We start from the raw sequence: 20617 nt of genomic DNA on the forward strand, positions 1-20617 counted from the left end.
TTGGACCTCACCAACTGGGTAGGCAGGTCACTGAGGCCCTGGAAGGTTGTGGGAAGGGCCACAAACGCCAAAAGGACCGGTGGGCCCTGCTGTTGGGCAAGTTCAAGGTGGAAACAACATCTTCATCCAGGTGATTTAGGCCTCACACGCCCTCTTTCTGGCTTGGCAGGACACGGAGAGGTTCCAGGCCCGCAGTCAGAAGCTGGAACACAAGCTGTTATCTAAGGAGCGGGAGCTGGAGCAGCTCATCCAGAAGCAGAAGCGGGTATGCTTTCGTCAGTGTCCTCAGATGCCTGGCCCACGCTGCGTCCTCTTTGGCTCTTACTCACTTTCCCTGCCTTTTACTGAGGACTTTTTTTTTTCCCCTTAATCTGAGAAGAACCATTTAGCTGTACAAAGATAGCATGAAATCACAGATGATCCCAAGATAAAGCCTTGGCTTCTCCAATGCCAGGTGTTTAACTTGAAAAGTTGCTAAGAATTTTCCCTTGAAGTATCTGCAGACATTGTCATATAATTATGCCCAGGGCCACCCAAATGGCAAAACGTTGATTTATATCTTGCATCCCTTGTAAAAAAAGAGGAGAATGCTGAGGTACAAGGGACACTGTCACTGGCAGTTCAGGAGAGGCTGCAGACAGTAATGTCTTCCCACCAAGATGGCCCTGGAAGCCTCCAGCTGGAAGATGCTCTTCACGGGTCAAGTTTTCCATCCTTGTCTTCCCCCAAATGAGATTCATCAGCCTCTTTTGTGACTGTTCCATCATCCCCCAGGATGGGGACAGACACCAGATGTTTTTCTGATGTACCTGAACGCCCAGCAGGCAGGTTAGGAGGTGCAGGGCAGACCCATCCACCGCTGGGAACACGTGGCCAATGACCCCAGGCATTGGGGTCACTGATGACCTAGGCAAACCTTACACTCACAGTCTCTTCTCCAAAGCTAGGCCTGTGGGGGGGAGAGCCCAGGGCGCCACTTGTCCTCCTGTGTTGTTTTCTCTTGTGCTGGAAGGAATCCAGCCTTGGACAGACCCAGACACATTGCTTCCATTTGAATAGAGAAGCCTATTTTTAGCAACACATTTAAATATGCTTGAAGACATCCCATGCTAAAGCTGGAGATGCTCCACTCCTGCTGCTACCCAATCTTTGGATTTTGGTTTCTTCCTTCTGCAGCAAGATGATTTCACTCCAGGAACTGCCAGCTGCCGTCCCCTCCCCCTTCCTCAGTCATTACTTTGCTTCTCTTACTCTTTCTCCTCCTCACTATTATGCATTAAGTCCTTACCAATTAGATGTATCCCTCACATGAATGATTGCCACTCGATTTAATTACTGCATGCTTGCCTGATTATACAGGAGCCTCTTGAGAATCACGCAGAATTCCTCGTTGTTCCTTATTCCTCCCATACTGGCCACATTCATTAAACTAAATTTATTATGATATATTTGCCTTGGTTTGACTTTTCCTCTGGTGAGAGGGTTGGAAGCTCTGCAAAGCATAATCACCAGCCAAGAAAAGCTGAAGTTATACAAATGATGGTTTTTAATTGCTTTAGGGATGTGAGAAAGGGTATATGTTTGGTTTGACCTGTTTTAGCAATTTCTTATGAATTTCCCGGGTTTCTGGCTGCCATACAAACCTTCTCTAGATGAAAGGAAGTGGAGTTGTTTAGCTGAGAGAAGAAAAGGTAGTAAGTAGATTTACTCTCAGTATTCAAAATCAGGAAGGATGGTTTATGAGGACGCTCCGTAGCTGTTCTCCATCTCCACTGATGGCCAAGGAAAAGAAATTAGGAGGGATTAGGGTAAATATCCAGGCCCTTGATGAGATGACCGCCGTTGAGACCACTGATAAGATGGTCACCATCATCATCATTGGGATGAGAGTCACAGAGGCATGAGAATTTTATTTCCCAGGAGCTCGGTGGAGACAGGGGAGAGATGAGAGACGCTCTGGAAGTTCCTCCTGCCTCCAGAAGTGTGTGTGTGTGAAGGAAGCAGCAGGACAACGCTTACTGAGGCTTGAGGGCAGTGAGCGGTAGCAGCACGGTCCCTGCCCACCAAGTAGAGAAGCTAGGTGAGGCCGGAGCTGGCCAGCCTGACAATGGTTCTTGCCCCCCATTCCTTTCCAGCTGGAAGGCCAGTGCACAGCCCTCCATAATGACAAGCATGAAACCACGATTGAGAATACCAAGCTGAAACTCACCAACCAGGAGCTGGCCCGGGAGCTGGAGCGCACCTCCCGGGAGCTGCTGGATGCCCAGCAGCAGCTGGAAAGCCTCCAGCAAGAGGCCTGCAAACTCCACCAGGAGAAGGAAATGTGAGTCTGGCCTCCATGTACCCCTACCACGGCTCCCCAGCTCCCTCCCCTGCAGTGAGTGTGCTGTACCCCCCTCTGAGATCCTGTCCCCTTGCCTATAAAATAGGGATTGGGGGTCCTTGCTCACTGAGATCTCGTCTAGGATTCTGAGACTATTAAGCAGACTAGTGCTATGCTGAGCATGCCCTAGGATGGCAAGAAATATACAGCCCTGTTCTCAGAAAATTTATGTGATTCACAAGACATGTTATCCAACCAACAAATACAATGCAATCCATGAGAAAATGCTGAGTGAGCGGACAGGCTGTACGTGACTGTCATAGTAGATTGACCTGGGAGACCAAGGTGGACGAGAGTGAAGCCCGAGGACTTCTGAGGGTGACACATAATTGAATGGGGCATGTGACGGTGCACTGGAATCTTCAGCTGTACCCAGTTTTTTCCACCAGTGTTCCTCTGTGTGGGCCAGTGGGGGGAACCCCACCTCTCTTGGGGCCTGGTTTGCTAGTGAGCTGCTTTTGATATCCAGCCATAGGCAGAGTCACGTCTGAGAAGAATGAAGATGGGTCCGTACGTTAAGTTAGAGAAGCTGCTGAGGATTATCAGTGTGTATCTTGTCTTGGGGATGTTAGGTTTTGAGAAGAAATGCACTCCAGGCCCAGGGAGAGGAATGTCACTTGTGTAGGGGTTCATTCATTTGTCCATGTATGTTTATGTACTTAATGTTTGGCAAATATGTGTTGAATACTGCTCTTGCCAGGTACTGTGCTTGGCATGCCACATGTCTCACTTATGTTGATAATTTGATATTATTTCATATTTACAGCATCCTGATGTGGCAGGGACTCATATGATCCCTCTAATTTACAGATGAGGAAACTGAGGTTCAGACGTTTCCAGAAACTGTCCCGAGATGCCCAGTGTTCGGTGCATCGTGCTGACTCCTCTCAGTGAATAATGAGCCAGCCAGAAAATATTTACCCAGGATAGGACTGCCCATCATTCACTCAGTCATTTGTTCATACCCTCATTCATTTATTCATCCAGTCATTCTGTGGAATGTAATCGTGTGCCTGGTCCTGTGCTGGGGAGGACGGAAAGTCTGAGAAAAGGGCGGCATTACTGACCAGTGCTTGTTGTTATACATCTGCTAACTCTTCTTGTTCAGACATAAAAGCCCTCACTCGGACTGTTGGCAAAACATTAATCTATCAGCCTAAATCAAATTGTCCAGCTGTCTGGTCCGTGTGTGGTAGCCTGTCCCATGCGGCGCTGTAATGCCCAGGGTGAGAGGGAGGAGATGAGTTTGCATTTAAAATTTTACCCAAGTAAGACATCTCCAGTTAAAAAAATATATATATAGATTAAATATATACACATATATAATATATATGCGTATAAATATATATATACACATATATATTAGGTTGGTGCGAAAGTAATTGCGGTTTTTGCAATTATTTGTAACCTTTTAACTCACTATTACTTTTGTACCAACCTCATGTATCCAGAAGGTGCCAAAAAAATGTATACACATTTTAAGAAAGGGAAAAACTGTATTAAAATTGTAAAATTGTAATCAATATATACCAATAACAAAAGATGAATGCAAGTCATGTGTATACATTTTTTGGCACCCCCGGTATATATACGTTCCCAAGTAGCTGACTTCAAACAACAAAAGCCCACCATTCTAATTAATTCTTGGACGACCAGTGGAAGGACAGTGTATCTCATTGTAAACTAGCAAAATCAGTTCCTCCTTATTAAGAGCAGGTCAACAAGGCACTGACGGGTATCTTTACAAACAGAATTAAGGATTCAGGCTCTTAAAATTCAATCAAGCTCTAAAAGTAATAAACATCTGAAGGCAGAAGCATTAGAGCAGCACTTGGGAATGAGCACCCAGTGTGTCTCATCACATCACCGCGCGAGGATTAAATTCTCTCTGAAGTCTTAATTAACCAAGCCAGAGACACAGTCTCTGGAGGTTGGGAATTGACGAAGAGGGCAGGAGGATTACGGGGAAGCGATACATGAACCTTCACGACTTGTTTTGGACAAACCTGCAATGTCCTGTGCAGCCAGAAAGTGTGTTGGATTCCAGGAGAACCTATCCTGTTCTGGGAGGCTGGGCGAGAAGGGCAGTGAGAGCCTCGGCGCGTTCTCTGCAGAGCAGAATCCCAGACCTATAGCAGTGATGGGACCTTAATGCTCTAATCCACCTCTTCATTTCATGAATGAAGAAACTGAGGCTCAGAGAAGTGACCAACCCAAAGCAACACAGCTGATTGGGGCCAGAAAACAGGGACAGAGCCTCGTTCTTCTCCCGACAATGTCTTTCTGCCTGGTGCTGCTCTGGAGCAGCTGGGAGAGGAAAAGATGAGGTTTGGAGATAAACAGATTCAGTCATTTATCAGGTAGACTTCTGAATGGGGGAAATTAATGTTCTTCTCTGAAGATGCTCAAGGAAGGAGAACTAGATTTTAGAAGAAGATAAAGAAAGAACAATCAAGCAGGGGAGGTAATATAAAGATGAAGGTTAGCTGAAAAGTACTACATCTCTGTTTATTTTGTTAATTAACTTTTGTTTTGGGTAGATAGTTTATGACAAGACACAAAATTCAAACGGCACAAAAGGATATATACTGAAGGATATACACTCAGTCACCCCGGGGCCACCAGTCATGATTTCTTGTGGATCCTTCCAGAGTATTCTATGAATATACAAGTGCACGCACATGCACACACATGCACCATTTTCATTTATGAATCGGTAGCACACTGTTCTGCATTTCCCTGTATTTTTCACGTGACAGTATGTTTTGGAGTGTGCTCCATATTGCATCCATCTCCTAAACACAAAGCCAACAGCAGCTCCCGAAGCGCGGCCACGAACCGCTCACCAATCACTGGTATGAAAAATGGCCGAGTTCTTTGTTTTTCAGTTCCCACGTTATCCAGATAACAAACTTTTAAAATGTCTAGGATAGAAGGACTTTAAAGGTCATTTAGTCAACTAGCCAAGTGTCATTTTTTTTTTAGAAATGCTTTTCTTTTTGTTAACACAAAATAATATGAATCTCTCTCTCTCTCTCTTTCTCTCCCGCCCCCCCCCCCCAAATGCAGTTGTCCCTTGAACAACGTGGGTGTGAGCTGCATGGGTTTAGCGTGTGTGAATGGATCTGAGCAGTTCAAACCTGCATTGTTCAAGGGTCAACTGTATTTTCTATCCCCATTGCTGGCAATCTGTGTAAGAGGAGGGCCAATGGAAGTTACACAGATTTTCACCTGCACAGGAGTTTGGTGCCCCCAACTCCTGCATTGTTCAAGGGTCAACTGCATATCTACCGATCTATTGCTCTATCTATCTATCTATCATCTATCCATCTATCTCCACGTGTATTTACTAGACAAGTGGACATATATTTGCATCAACATGGAATATATACATGTATGTATCAGTGTGTGTTTGTATATCTCCAACGGTCAGCTGGTGCTGTGAGCACAGGGCCAGAGAAGACCTAGACCATCTTGTTGTTTAGGAATTGGCTCCTCATCTCCAAAGAGTGACTTTCTTTAGCAGGGGAAAGCTGCCTGCTCCTCACTCCATCCAGAGAGAAGCAGGACCAGGGGTGGGGGGTGGGGGCATGAAGCCAGGCCAGGCAATCTTGGCTCCTAGGGCACAGCAGCAGCCAATAAGCACGTCTAAAACTGCTAATCAGAGCAGAATCCTAGACAGGGGTTTGGGATGCAGTTTGGATAATGGGAAATACATTGTTTTCCCTCAAGTTGAAATTAAATATAATTGGTAATAACACGTTGGGAATTTGTAGCTCCGCAGGAGGCAGAGAAGTTTTGTTGCTTAATTAGGATTGTCTGAGGTGAACTTAGCATTCTATTCAGTCATAAAGTCATAAATTGACTTTATAATTATTCTATAAAGGGGGAAAAAAAGCACCACAGATACCTCTTCAGGAATCAGGTTATTGCAAGCTTGGCATGAGTCCTAAGGACCCAGCAAGCTGGTGCTATTTTCACCCACTCAGTAATGACATCGGTGGGGTGGCCGGGGGGTGACTGTCCTTGCTCAGCCCTGTATGTGCACAATCCAAGTGCCCTGACAGCCTATGGAAAGCGACGAATTTATCAGGCTGTAAGATGCTCCCTACACTAAAAGCTATGCTGTGGTTTGGAAATGTGGAAATTTGGACCCTTTGCATGAACCATGGCACAGAGCACAGAGGGAAGGATGGAGGCAAAATTGTGAGGTTAAGCAAGGTTTATCTTCTAGTGTCACTCAATTCTGCTTTTTTTCCTTGCTTTCTTAATTGATGCTGACTACCTCTCTACTTACCCCTCCCTCCTTTCCTCCCTCTTTCTCTTCCTTCCCTCTTTCCTTCCTCCCTCCCTCCCTCCCTCCCTGCCTCCCTCCCTCCCTGCCTCCCTCCCTGCCTCCCTCCCTGCCTCCCTCCCTCCCTGCCTCCCTGCCTCCCTCCCTGCCTCCCTCCCTCCCTCCCTCGCTCCCTCCCTCCCTGCCTCCCTCCCTCCCTCCCTCCCTCCCTGCCTCCCTGCCTCCCTCCCTGCCTCCCTCCCTCCCTCCCTCGCTCCCTCCCTCCCTGCCTCCCTCCCTCCCTCCCTGCCTCCCTGCCTCCCTCCCTGCCTCCCTCCCTCCCTCCCTCCCTCCCTGCCTCCTTCCCTCCCTCCCTCCCTCCCTCCCTGCCTCCCTCCCTCCCTCCCTCGCTCCCTCCCTCCCTCCGTGCCTCCCTCGCTCCCTCCCTCCCTGCCTCCCTCCCTGCCTCCCTCCCTCCCTCCCTGCCTCCCTGCCTCCCTTCCTCCCTCCCTCCCTGCCTCCCTCCCTCCCTCCCTGCCTTCCTTCCTTCCTTCCTTCCTTCCCTCCCTCCCTCCCTCCCTCCCTGCCTCCCTCCCTCCCTCTCTAGCCCTCCTTTCTACCCTCTCTCCCTTCTCTCTTCCGGCTGCTGCTTGTTGACTCTGCCTTCATGCTGGCACTGTGCTGAGTATACACATGTGACAACCTACACGCGGCCCTGCCTCGCTAAGGTCACCTCCAGCCACCCCATGTAACTCTCAGCTTCCCTCTCCCTTTCACAAAACTCCTGATACGATTGACACATTCACACTGTGGTATTTGACTGACTATAATTGAAGCATTAAATCTGTGCTTCATAGCAAGAAACAAGAAATGCTAAGTGAAAAAATGAAAGTGAAAGAAATGAATGACCAATGGAAATTCCAGATATCTGGGAACGGGTTGGATACTTTGGGGGAAGGTGAAGCAGGAAAATGATTTTTTGAGATCTGAAAACAAACGAAACCAGCATCCAGGGGTAAAAAGCATACCGGCTCTGCTCTCACCCTCCAAGACTGGGCTGGAGATGACGACTGATTCTAAGTTAATCACCTGGGAAAACGGTGCAGTTAATCTTTGAGTCATATTCGCAGGTGGTGTGTGAAGTGGCTGTGGAATGAGCAGGTTTTAGGGATATGGCATCTAGATTAGGACTCTGGGTTGTCTGTATGAGCTGGGAGAGTTATCAAAACTCTTTGACTGTGTCTGGAAAATGGGGATAATTTTACCTTCCAAGTAGGGTGTCTGTGACGACTGGCTGAGATCACGGCTGGGAGCACTTGCACATATTCCTTTGAACCCTCTGACCCCAGCGTGGGACGCTGCCTGCTATTCCAGTGAGGGCACCTGCGCAGCCACCCTCAGCGCGGCGCCTCGTAACCCGGGAGCTCACCTGCCCAGCGCAGTCACTCATCACTGCCGTGTTTGCACCCTTCTCAGGGAAGTGTATCGCGTGACAGAGACTCTGCAGCGTGAGAAGTCGGGGCTCCTGAAGCAGCTGGATTTTCTGAGGTGGGTCAACAGTGTGTGTCTTCTGACAGCATCCCACATACCTCAGGTTGGGGGATCAGCCTGAGAGTGTTCCCTGCCTACATGCTGGAAAGACATAGCTGCTGAGAGAGTGTCCTCATTCTGCTTGTCCCCATGAATTCTCCGGACAGCCTAGTACCACCCTCTCCTCATCTGGTCCATCTACACACACACCCACTACCTGCTCCAGTTTACACCTCTGTGGGTAGGCTCTGCCTCATTCTTCTTGGTGTCCCTCTAAGTACCTTGCATGGTACTAGCTCAAGTAGGAAGGGAACTGAATTTATTGAGCATCTACTCTATGCCAGCTACAGTATCCCTTTCATCTTCAACAAAACTTAGGAAAGTAGGGCAGCTGGTAATACAACAGGTAACTGATGAAGAAGTTGATATTACCCCTTACCCTCTGGTGACCACTAAACTATTGTCTGTGTCTATGAGTTTTTCTCTCTCATTTGTTTGTCTTCTTCTTTTGTTGTTTTTGGTTTATATACCACATATCAGTGAAATCATAGGGTTCTCTGCTTTTTCTGTCTGACTTATTTCGCTTAGCATTATACTCTCAAGATCCATCCATGTTGTCACAAATGTTCCTATATCATCTTTTCTTACCGCCGACTAGTATTCCATGGTGTATATATACCACAACTTCTTTATCTATTCATCTATCAAAGGACATTTTGGTTATTTCCATGTCTTGGCCACTGTAAACAAAGCTGCAGTGAACATTGGAGCACACATGTCTTTATGGATAAATGTTTTCAGATTTTTTGGGTAGATACCCAGGAGAGGGATTGCAGGGTCATACAGTAATTATATTCGTAATTTCTTGAGGAACCTCCACACTGCCTTCCATAGCGGCTGTACCAGTCTGCATTTCCACCAACAGTGTATGAGGGTTCCTTTTTCTCCACAGCCTCTCCAACACTTGTTACTATTTGTCTTGTTGATGATAGCCATTCTGACTGGGGTGAGGTGATATCTCATTGTGGGTTTTATTTGCATTTCTCTGATGATTAGTGATGTTGAGCATTTTTTCATATGTCTATTTGCCATTTGTATGTCCTCTTTGGAGAAATGTCTCTTCAGGTCGTCTGCCCATTTTTTAATTTGGTGGTTTGTGTTTTTTTATTGTTGAGTTGTATGAGTTCCTTGTATATTTTGGATATTAGTCCCTTATCGGAGACAGTGTTTGCAAAAATCTTCTCCCATTCAGTTGGTTGCCTCTTTATTTTGTCGATGGTTTCTTTTGCTGTGCAGAAGCTTTTAAGTTTCATATAGTCCCATTCGTTTATTTTAGCTTTTACTTCCATTGCCTTTGGAGTCAAATTCATAAAATGCTCTTTGAACCCGAGGTCCATAAGTTTAGTACCTATGTTTTCTTCTATGCAGTTTATTGTGTCATGTCTTCTGCTGAAGTCTTTGATCCATTTTGAATTAATTTTGGTACATGGTGACAGATAGCAGTCCAGTTTCATTCTTTTGCACATGGCTTTCCAATTCTCTCAGCACCATTTACTGAAGAGGCTGTTTTTCCTCCATTGTATGTTTTTAGCTTCTTTGTCAAAAATTATCTGTCCATATTTATGTGGTTTTATTTCTGGGTTCTCAATTCTATTCCATTGGTCTGTGTGTCTGTTTTTCTGCCAATACCATGCTGTTTTGAAGCTAAACTCAGGGAGTTTGATACCTCCAGTATTGTTCCTTTTTCTTAAGATTGCTTTGGCTATTCGGGGTCTTTTGTGGTTCCAAACAAATCTGACGATTTTTTGTTCTATTTCTTTAAAAAATGCCATTGGGATTTTGATGGGGATTGCATTAAATCTGTATATTGCTTTGGGTAATATGGCCATTTTAACTATGTTGATTCTTCCAATCCATGAGCACGGAATGTCTTTCCATTTCTTTGTGTCTTCTTCAATTTCTTTCAAAAATGTCTTATAATTTTCAGCATATAGGTCCTTCACATCCTTGGTTAAGTTTATTCCTAGGTATTTTATTCTTTTTGCTGCAATTGCAAAAGGAATTGTTTTTTGTGTTTCTTTTTCTGAGATTTCATTGTTAGTATATAGGAATGCAAAGGACTTTTGTACATTGATTTTGTAGCCAGCAACTTTACTGTATTCGTTGATTGTTTCTAATAGCTTTTTGGTGGAGTCTTTAGGGTTTTCTATATATAGCATCATGTCATCTGCAAAGAGTGACAGTTTAACTTCTTCTTTCCCAATTTGGATGCCTTTTATTTCTTTCTCTTGCCTGATTGCTCTGGCAAGGACTTCCAACACTATGTTGAAAATCAGAGGTGATACGGGACAGCCATGTCGTGTTCCTGAATGTAGAGCAAAGGGCTTCAGTTTTTCAACATTAATTATGAGATTAGCTGAAGGTTTGTCATATATAGCCTTTATTATGTTAAAGTATTTTCCTTCTAGACCTATTTTATTAAGTGTTTTAATCATAAATGGATGTTGTATCTTGTCAAATACTTTTTCTGCATCAATTGATAGTATCATGCGATTTTTGTCCTTTATTTTGTTTATGTGATGTATCACATTGATGGATTTGCGGATGTTGAACTGTCCTTGTGCCCCGGAGATGAACCCAACTTGGTCGTGATGAATAATCTTTTGAATGCATTGTTGTATTCGATTTGCTAGAATTTTGTTTAGAATTTTGCATCTGTATTCATCAGAGATATTGGTCTGTAGTTTTCTTTTTTTGTGTTGTCCTTACCAGGTTTTGGTATCAGGGTAATGTTGGCCTCATAAAATGTGTTAGGGAGTACTGTCTCTTCTTCAATTTTTTGGAAGAGTTTGAGCAGGATTGGTATTAGATCCTCTTTGAAGGTTTGGTAGAATTCACTAGTGAAGCTATCTTGTCCCGGACTTTTGCTTTTGGGAAGGTTTTGGATGACTGATTCAATTTCGTTACTGGTGATCGGCCTGTTTAGATTTTCCAGTTCTTCATGGTTAAGCCTAGGAAGGCTATATGTTCTAAGAACTTGTCCATTTCTTCTAGGTTATTGAATTTGGTGGCATATAGTCCTTCATAGTATTCTTGCATGACCCTTTGTATTTCTGTGGTGTCCGTGATAACTTCCCCTTTTTCATTTCTGATTTTTCTCATTAGTGTCTTCTCTCTTCTTATCTTAGTGAGTCTAGCCAAGGGTTTGTCAATTTTGTTAATCTTTTCAAAGAACCAGCTCTTTGTCATATGAATTTTTTCTATTGTCTTTTTGTTCTCTATTTCATTTAGTTCTGCTCTGATTTTTGTTATTTCCTTTCTTCTGCTGACCTTGGGTTTCACTTGTTCTTCTTTTTCAAGTTCTTTAAGGTGTAACATGAGGTTATTTATTTGGGATTTTTCTTGTTTCTTAAGATAGGCCGATAATGATATAAATTTCCCTCTTAAAACTGCTTTCGCTGCGTCCCAAAATTTTTGGTAGGATGTATTTTCATTGTCATTTGTTTCTATGTATCTTTTGATCTCTCCTCTAATTTCTTCGTTGATCCGGTTGTTCTTTAAAAGTATGTTGTTTAATCTCCATGTATTTGTGTTTTTTCCTACTTTCTTTTTGCAGTTGATATCCAATTTCAAAGCCTTGTGATCAGAGAATATGCTTGGTATGATTTCAATCTTCTTAAATTTGCTGAGGCTGATTTTATGTCCCAGTATATGGTCTAACATTGAGGATGTTCCATGTACACTAGAAAAGAATGCATAGTCTGATGTTTTAGGATGAAGTGCTCTATATATGTCAATGATGTCCATTTCATCCTATCTGTCATTTAGGGCTGCTATTTCGTTATTTATTTTCTGTTTGGATGATCTATCCATAGCTGTCAATGATGTATTTAAGTCCCCTAGTATAATTGTATTTTGGTCAATTTCTCCCTTTAGTTCTGTTAGTAGTTGCTTGGTATATTTCGGTGCTCCCTGATTGGGGGCATAAATATTGATGGTTGTTATGTCTTTTTGTTGTATAGTCCCCTTTACCATTATGAAATGTCCAACTTTGTGTCTTGTTACCTTTTTCACATAGAAACCTGTACCATCTGATATCATTATGGCTACACCTGATTTTCTCTGGATACCATTTGCTTGGATTGCCAATTTCCACCTTTTCACTTTGAGTCTATGCTTGTCCTTGTAGCTGAGATGTGTCTCTTGGAGACAGCATATGGTTGGGTTTAGTTTTCTGATCCAATCTGCTACTCTGTGCCTTTTTATTGGTGAGTTCAGTCCATTTACATTTAGGGTGATTATTGATATGTGAGGATTTCCTGTCATTCTATCTTTAGTTTTCTGGTAAGGCTGTGTCTCCATTGTTTCTTTGCCTTTTTGTTGTTGTCTATTATTTCTGTGTGGTGGTATTCTATGATGTTTCCCTCTGTTTCTTCTTTTATTACAGTATATATGTCAGTTCTGGAATTTTTTTTTGTCTGGTTACCCTTAAATTTATGTAAAAGAAAGTTTGATATTTAGAGTATTCCATTTTCTTCAGCACGCTTACTTTCTCCATTCCCATATTCTGGTTCAGGCCTTTACTCTCCCCTTTTTATGTTTTGGTTGCCACAAATTGTCCCTGTTGATGGTGGTCAAATAGCCTCCTTTAGTATTTCTTGTACTGCAGGTCGTGTATTAGAAAATTCCCTCAGCTTCTGGATGTCTGGAAAGGTCTTTATTCCTCCTTCATATCTAAAGGATAACTTTGCTGGATATATTATTCTTGGCTCATGATTTCTGTCTTTCAGTAGTTTGAATATTTGGTTCCATTCCCTCCTGGCTTGTAGAGTTTTTGCTGAAAAATCTGATGATAATCTAATGGGCTTTTCTTTGTAGGTTACTGTCTTCTTTTCCCTGGCTGCCTTGAGGATTCTTTCTTTGTCGTTGATTTTAAACAGCTTCAATACAATGTGCCTTGGAGAAGGCCTGTTGGGATTGAGGTAATTAGGTGTTCTATTTGCCTCTTGGATTCGAGGATCTAGTTCTTTCCATAAGTTTGGGAAGTTCTCTTCAACAATTAGGTTGAATATATATTATCTGTTCCCTTCTCTCTTTCTTCTCCTTCTGGTACGCCCATTATTATTATATTGCTCTTTCTGATGGAGTGAGAAAGTTCTTGTAGAGTTCTTTCATTTCTTTTAAGTCTCAAGTCTCTTTCTTCCTCCATCCGTGTCATTTCCAGGTTTCTATCTTCGATGCCACTGATTCTTTCCTCCGTCTGGTCCATTCTACCACCTAAGCTGGATATTTCATTCTTAATTTCTTCTATTGAGTTCTTAGTCTCCAGAAATTCTTTGGTTCTTTTTTAAAATTTCAATCCCTTTCATAAAATGCTCATGTTGTTTTTTGATTGTGTTTCTGAGTTCATTAAACTGCCTTTCTGTGTTTTCTTTCTTCTCGTTGAGGTTTTTCAGAACTGCAATCTTGAATTCTCTGTCATTTATGTCACATATTTCCATATCTTTAAGTTCCTTTTCTGGAAACTTTTCACTTTCTTTCTGAGCTGTCTTGTTGCCTTGGTTATTCATTGCAATTTATATTTATTATTTCTCTTTCTAGACATCTATAGGAGTGGCTTCTGCAACACGTTGATAGGAAGAGGTCTTTCTTTTGTTTTCCATTACTTGTTGGTAGAATGTTTTATTTGCTCTCCAACTGCAGCCTTTTTTGCTCTCTCACACTGTAGTGCTATGTTTTCTCTGCACTATTCCAGCTTCTCCCACAATGGGGGGATTCCCTGTGAGACAGCCTTCTCCTCTGTTAATAGCTTGCGTGGGTCACTGGGTGCAGTGTCCAGTCCGTGTGGGTATGCAGAGAGCTTTTGAAGTTCCAAAGCTCTTCCTGCACCAGATTCAGAGCCCGTATGTTTCAGCAGTTCTGTTTACTCCTGCAGGGATCCACCCAGATACATGGGGTCAGGGGCGAGGTGAGTTGTGAGAGGTGGCCCAGAGCAATGACAAGGACCAACACCACAGCAGGTCTTGTTTCCACAGCTCCCTCCCCTTTGCCGGAACTTCGGGCTGCGAATCTGTGTCTGCGGTCCACAGTTCTCAGAACAGCAAATATTCTCTTCTTTTGATCTGACACTGCTACTGTTCCTCTTCTAGCACCGGGCAGGTGGGGGTGGGGCGAGCTCTGGGAGGGTAGGGAGGGGCCGGCTAGTCTCAGTGCCTAAGGCTTCCGTTCTCTGCTCGGCAGTGAGGGCTTAAACCACCGTTTTCAGCCTTCTTCCCTCAGTCTTTTCTCCGAGGTGTCTGCCGTGAGCGTTGGGTTCAGCTGTGTTATATGCTGCCCCCTCAGCCCTGTGGGCCATAAGCGGAGCCCTAGCAGTCCGAGTCCTTCCCTCTCCCGCAGCGGCGGTAGTTCCGGGAGCAGCGGGCTCCGAGCACTGAGCTAGGTCTGCGTCCTGCGCCCGCGCGGCTCAGTCCCCGCACTTCTCCCTTCCCTCCTGCCCCTCTCGCGCGATTCGCCCACCTTTGGATGAATTCAGTAGTCGGCCTCTTCGTCTTGCCTGTCTGCTGTGCAGGGAGTCCTTTGTGGAGTTATTGTTGTTCGATTAGTTGTAAATTCTAGGGGAGCTTTACAGAGGCTCACCTCATGCTGCCATTTTGATGACGTCTCTCAGGATTTTTAGTTAAGGTTTGCACATTGTTCTTTTTAGACATAATCCTATTGTACACTTAGTAGACTACAGTATAAAGTAAACATGACTTTTATATGCACTGGGAAACCAAAAGTTTCCTGTGACTTGCTTTATTTTGGCGGTCTAGCCTGGAACCTGCAGCATCTCTGTGGTATTTCTGAAAATGGGTCAGAAACAGCACTAAGAAAGGAGTTTCCTCAGCTTGTTAAAAGTCACTGTAAATTCCACGCCCATAGGTCTGGAATGTGCTAAAAACGCAAAAAAATACCCCAAAACCTACCAAACCTATGTGTGGAAAGATGGTGTTTTCAGTTTTGCCTCTGAGGCTTCTAAGCGACTGTACCTGCTGCCTGCCAAACACCTCCTTGGAAATGCTGATGAAACACAAGGATTTGGGCTTCCGATTTATAAAGTGCAAGTGATTTTGAATCAGGCATATTACAAAGTTGTTTTTATTTATTTATTGGGGTGACAATTGTTAGTGAAATTACATAATTTCAGGTGTACAATTCTGTATTACATCATCTATAAATCCCATTGTGTGTTCACCACCCAGAGTCAGTTCTCCTTCCATCACCATATATTTGAACAAACTTGTTTTTGTTTTGTTTTGTTTACATTTTATAGCAAGGTAAGGTCTGACATCCACAGTGCTCCCAAATTGAAAAGTGCTTTTCAGATTTACTGCACTTAACACATGATTCAAACAGGCGGCCTTAAAGGCCAGGGAGATAGAAGGGGTTGTTAGGTGGCCAAGGTCTCACCCATTTGAGAAGTCTTGATTCTTAGGAAGTCTTTCTGAAAGGAAGAGAAAAGGATGTCCAAGGACAAGTTTGTTAGTTTTCCCCCTTTTTTCTACTGTACTTAGAAAACAAAAAAGGGCAGATTACACATGAATGAGCAGGGCAGAATGACAAGGCAGTACTATAGAAATACTTACTGGGTCTTTTCAATGGAAATTAGCATTTGTACAGAGCCACATGCCTGGAGCCTTTCTATGCTACTGCATGGTTCCCAAGGGTAAGCTCTGCCTGCTGGGGAAAGCAGAAAGCGGAGATGCAGACGAGGAGGGGAAGGCCCCACAGCAGATTTTTCCTCCACAGTGAAGTCACCAGGTAGTGGGGAAAAAGGAAGGGAGGAGAGAGAGAAAGTTGGGGGTGGAGTGGAGTACAGAGAATAGTGGGAATGTGGAGGGGGGTGGTGATAGAATGGAGACAATGGCCTGCATGGGACAGGGTGGGCGGGGGGTGCCCTTGTAAGACAAATGGGGCAAATGGAAGCAATTTCAGGGCATTCAGTCAGGAACATGGAGCTTGCAGCTGGATCGGGTTCAAGACCCAGCACTGCTCCGCTTAACCAGTTGGAGTCTTAGTCTTAGTCATGCCCACCTCACAGGCTTCTTCTGAGAATTAGATGATAGATGTTAGAGGCAATCACACAGCGCAATGATGTGAACGAAAACTGGCACATTTAAGGAGTCAGGCATTTCTTTAAATCCTGAAGCTTCTGCATGGAGATGGCTACACAAAGCAGGAATGAGCACAACAAACTCCCCAATAAATATGTGTCTTCCCAGGGCTCCCCAAGTCCTCACCCAGGTTGCAAGGTTGCTAACGTCACTGCCCACACAGAGGAGGGTCCTTCTTGCATGAGAAGCTCTCTTTGCCATTTTCAGGGCTTATAAAATACCCTCCATGTCCCCAACTGGTTCTGATGGCCCTGGCTGTGTGCCTGCCAGCCCACCAGACGCACATAACGGGTACGTAACAACCTGACACGTCCCTGGTGTTTTCTGCAAGACCAGGGAACTGAAGTCGTTATCCAGCCTGTCTCAGATCTGCCTGCCGTGCACCACACACTTGACGGAGTGCCTGCCCATGGTCAGTGCCAGCACAGGGCCACATGGCAATGATGAGGGTTAGACTCCTGCTGTATGCTCCTTTGGAGAGACCTGCAGATGTAATATAATCTTTCTTATCTAATATCTCTTGTCCTCCCTTCCCATCCAGCTACTTCCCATTTCTTTCATCATTTTCCATAAAACTTTCAAAATGTTTACACTTAGATTCACTGTCTCCATTTCCTTTCCTCACATTCTCAATCCATCAGTCAGGCTTTTTCTACCACTATTCCACTGAAAGTGACACCAATGATCAACATGCTGCCTAAAGTATCAGTCAGTTCTCAAGGCCCCACCTTGTCCCCAGCGCTCTGTCCTTAGCATACCACTTATAGGGCTCCTTTGAAAACATGAGTCAGGTCAGGATACTCCTCTGCCGTCCCCCTACTTGCCCACGGTTCCATCTTTGGAGTGAAAATCAAAGTTCTTACAATGGCCCAGAGGCCATGAAAGGCAGGTCCCCACTCCTCCCGCCATGTTTTCTCTGACCTTGTCTCCTAACTGCTCTCCCTCTGAGCACTTTGCTGCCCTCCTTTCTATTCCTCATGCACAGCAAGCCAACCAAGGCTTGGCCTTGCCTTTCCTCTGCCTGCCCTGCTCTTCCCCAGACCCCTGCAGAGCTCCCCTCTCCTCCAAGTCTCTGCTCAGATACTGCCTTCTCAGTGACGTCCTCCCTGATCACCCTATTGAAATATCACTCCACCCTCTGGCACACTTTATTTCACTTTCCCACTTTATTTTTCTCAATAGTACTTATGCCTGTGCTAAAATACAAATTCCCTGAGGGCAGGAATGTTTTCTCTTGTTCCTTGGTGTAACCTTCTCAGCTAGACCAGCGCCTGGCATGTAGTGGAGGCCCAGGAAACACGTGCTGGGTGAATGCGTGCATGAGTGATGGCCCATAGAGAACGTGCACAAAGGCCCAACAGTCCGTTCAGGGGCAGCTGGATCTCCTGGTCCGCTCTGGGGGAGGTCCCCCCAGTAATAGCATAGACCGGTGCATGATCCTAAAGGGCTGTGTCACAAAGCCATTCTGTCTATCCCCCTGCCTCTGAGCTGATTTACATGCAACTACGCTCTGCCATTAACCACAGTCCCTGAGGAAAGAGGTTCCACATGTCCCTGGGCCTTGCACACCAAGCCTTCCTCTGCACACATCTGACTGGCAAACTGGCTGGTACTGGATCTGTCGACTGCAAACTCCAGGTTTGAATAGACTCCCCTTTTCCATCCTCAGGGAAAGGAACAAGCACCTTCGGGATGAACAGGACATATGTTTTCAGGTAAGTGGCCGATGCCCCTTCCCCTGGGGGAAGGCAAAGACTATCGGCCAGTGGCAGCCAGAACCCGAGCTGGGACTGGCCAGAAATGTACTGAGGCGTGGGGTCTGGCTGCTGCTTTCTGGGTGAGCGGGACCAGGTATAAGCTTTTGTGAAAATAATAAAAATGCAGGGTGGCTCCTGAGCAACAAGTGTGTTGATTTTCTATGAGGTCACATACTTTCCTCTTGACGTAATGAAACAGAAATATTCAGAAGCTTCCCACATTTCTTGGGTGCAGAAATGGTAGTTCTACCCATGAGATGGCACAGTTGAAATGTCATCATCACTTTTATACCAAAATGCTCACATTTGTTTTCATTAAAATTTTGATCTCTTGTTGAAGATTTTGCATTTTTACACTGTCATAGAGCAAAATCAAAATGCGTGTTTCACAACTTGCATAGTTGATTTTATGTCAATTTCTTGTACCCTATGGGGATCCCTGCTCCTCTATACCTGAGCACCACTCTTACATACTTTCCCAAATAGCGCAAAATTCCGTATTTATTTGAAGATCTTCACTTTGGGCTGTGTTAAACAAAATATAGGATTCCACGCTCCCCTATCTTCTCCTTTAGACAGGGGATGCTCTGAGGGGAAGAAAAAAATGGGGGCAGGACCGACTGATGTGAGTTTTTAATACTCAGAATTATCACACCATGAATTTCATGTGTGTCCTTGGGCAAGTCATTTGCCTGCTTGGACCATGACTGCAACTGTTCCATGAGGAAAGGGAATCCCTATCTTTTTTTTTCCATATTGTAGGGATTTTTCAGAAAAACTCTTGGAAAGAGGCAGTGTTGCACTGCACTCTTAGCTGAACAGTGGTGTAAATGCAGTCAGCAAAAGGCAGCTAGTTTACCTTGAATTAGGTGCGCCCTGGTTTATAATTGTAAATCCCCGAGGGACCCTGTTCCACCACTATTTCTTTTCTGTCTCTGACTGGCAGCCAACATCTCTGCTGCCCACCTGTGTATACTATTAGAGCAAGGCTCAGCCTACACGTGTTTGTTTGATGATGGTAATGGCTCTCACTATTTTAGAAGTAACACTGAGTTTACTTGACAACTTCCAGCCAAATGTCACCGTAATCCCTTGCACTTGCTCCTCCTTACCTGCCAAACTCATTTTGCTTTGAAAAGGGGATGGAACTCCACGAGTTCTTAAGGACTCTTGTGGGGACTAGAAGAAAGAGGGATAAAACCATGTTCATGCTGAATAATAATGAAAGATTAATTTAGAATCATTATAGCCATCCCTTCAGGAGCTCTGGAGCCCTGCCACTCCTCCTTCTCTCATTAAGGATCGTTGGGAATCATGGGGATGGCTGGTTAATGAGAGATTCTTCCTTTGATCTAACTCCCCCCATCTACTGGAAGACGCCTGTCAAGCAGCATTGGCACAGCACTTTGTAAACCCCTGCTCCACACAGGCTCTCCATTAGAGACGTGTGAGTAATTTATCTACACGCAGCCTCTGTCCACAAAAGGTCTGAAATACCCTGTGCTGGCTTAGTAGCTGTGGATGGGCCCTGGGTTCATTGATCCAATGGGCTGGTCCTTTTCTCACATCTGGGGCTTTGAGAATAAAGAGGAACCGGAGCCACACATGAGGGTGTGATTGAAAGATGCAGTCTTCTCTGTCCACAAATATTTTTCCTATACATCCTGCATTTATCTCCTTTTACTGTCCTCTCGCAAATTATCAGTAGTCCTGTGAAGGATAATATGGTGGACCTCAGGTTCTAAACTGTGTGTCGGCTCGTTTGATTAGATTATTATACAGGAAGTAGAGGAATTCTGATGAGAGATGATGGCAAAAAGCAAGAGAGCTGAGTTCTGGCAGGGAGACCCAAGCATCACTTGCTGACTTCCGAGTTTTGTTTAGAGCCTGACCTATGAGGTGGGAAAGTTGAGCCCTTTCTGTTCAAATGTTGGGATTAACCAGCAGGCTGAATCTGAGGGCCTTTTGTGTTTCTACAGAAAGATAAGGCAGCCAAGGCAAACACAGCTGCTTCCAAGGCAAGCTGGAAACAGAGATCTGGCTCTGTGATAGGCAAATATATGGACAGCAGAGGGATTCTTAGAAGGTAAGTCATCATCCATTTGTTCATCATTATCTGTGTGTGGTCTTACACTCACTGGGAGCAGGTCCTGAGCCCATGCTGAGTACAGACCGGTCCTGGTGGGGAAGCTTGGGGTCAGCTGTGCTCACTCTCCTGGAATGTTAGAGGGCATATCTCTTCCTGTTCTGACATCCATATGGGAGGAGGCCGTGCAGAGCAAGCTCCTAGGACAGACCATTGTCTTCTGGGCCCCCATCCCCCAGCATGTGCCTGCAGGGAGACACTGCAGAGGTGCCGTACCTCAGCAGTGGAGAGGGAGAACAGGAGAGGTCAGGGGAGAGCGATGGAGGGTGTGGCGGGACATGCGCCCTTTTCTGTTCAGCAGAATGGATGTCCTTGGTTTTTCAGGGACATGACTGCTTGGGCTCTGAAGGGTAATTAAAGTGTCATATGGAATCT

At 44.8% G+C, this 20617-nt stretch overlaps 1 protein-coding gene across 1 annotated transcript in view; it reads left to right on the top strand.

The window, feature by feature from the left end:
• Nucleotides 1-20617, top strand: part of CRACR2A (calcium release activated channel regulator 2A) — a 132659-nt gene that overhangs the window by 85821 nt on the left and 26221 nt on the right. Inside the window, exons 8-12 of the mRNA XM_081058768.1 lie at nt 170-265; nt 2136-2323; nt 8133-8204; nt 18009-18054; nt 20076-20182. Of these exons, the coding sequence (XP_080914894.1) occupies nt 170-265; nt 2136-2323; nt 8133-8204; nt 18009-18054; nt 20076-20182 (509 nt within the window). The remainder of the gene's footprint in view (nt 1-169; nt 266-2135; nt 2324-8132; nt 8205-18008; nt 18055-20075; nt 20183-20617) is intronic.

Source organism: Rhinolophus hipposideros (assembly GCF_964194185.1).
Source record: "Rhinolophus hipposideros genome assembly, chromosome: 9".
In the NCBI taxonomy this organism is placed as follows: Eukaryota; Metazoa; Chordata; class Mammalia; order Chiroptera; family Rhinolophidae; genus Rhinolophus; species Rhinolophus hipposideros.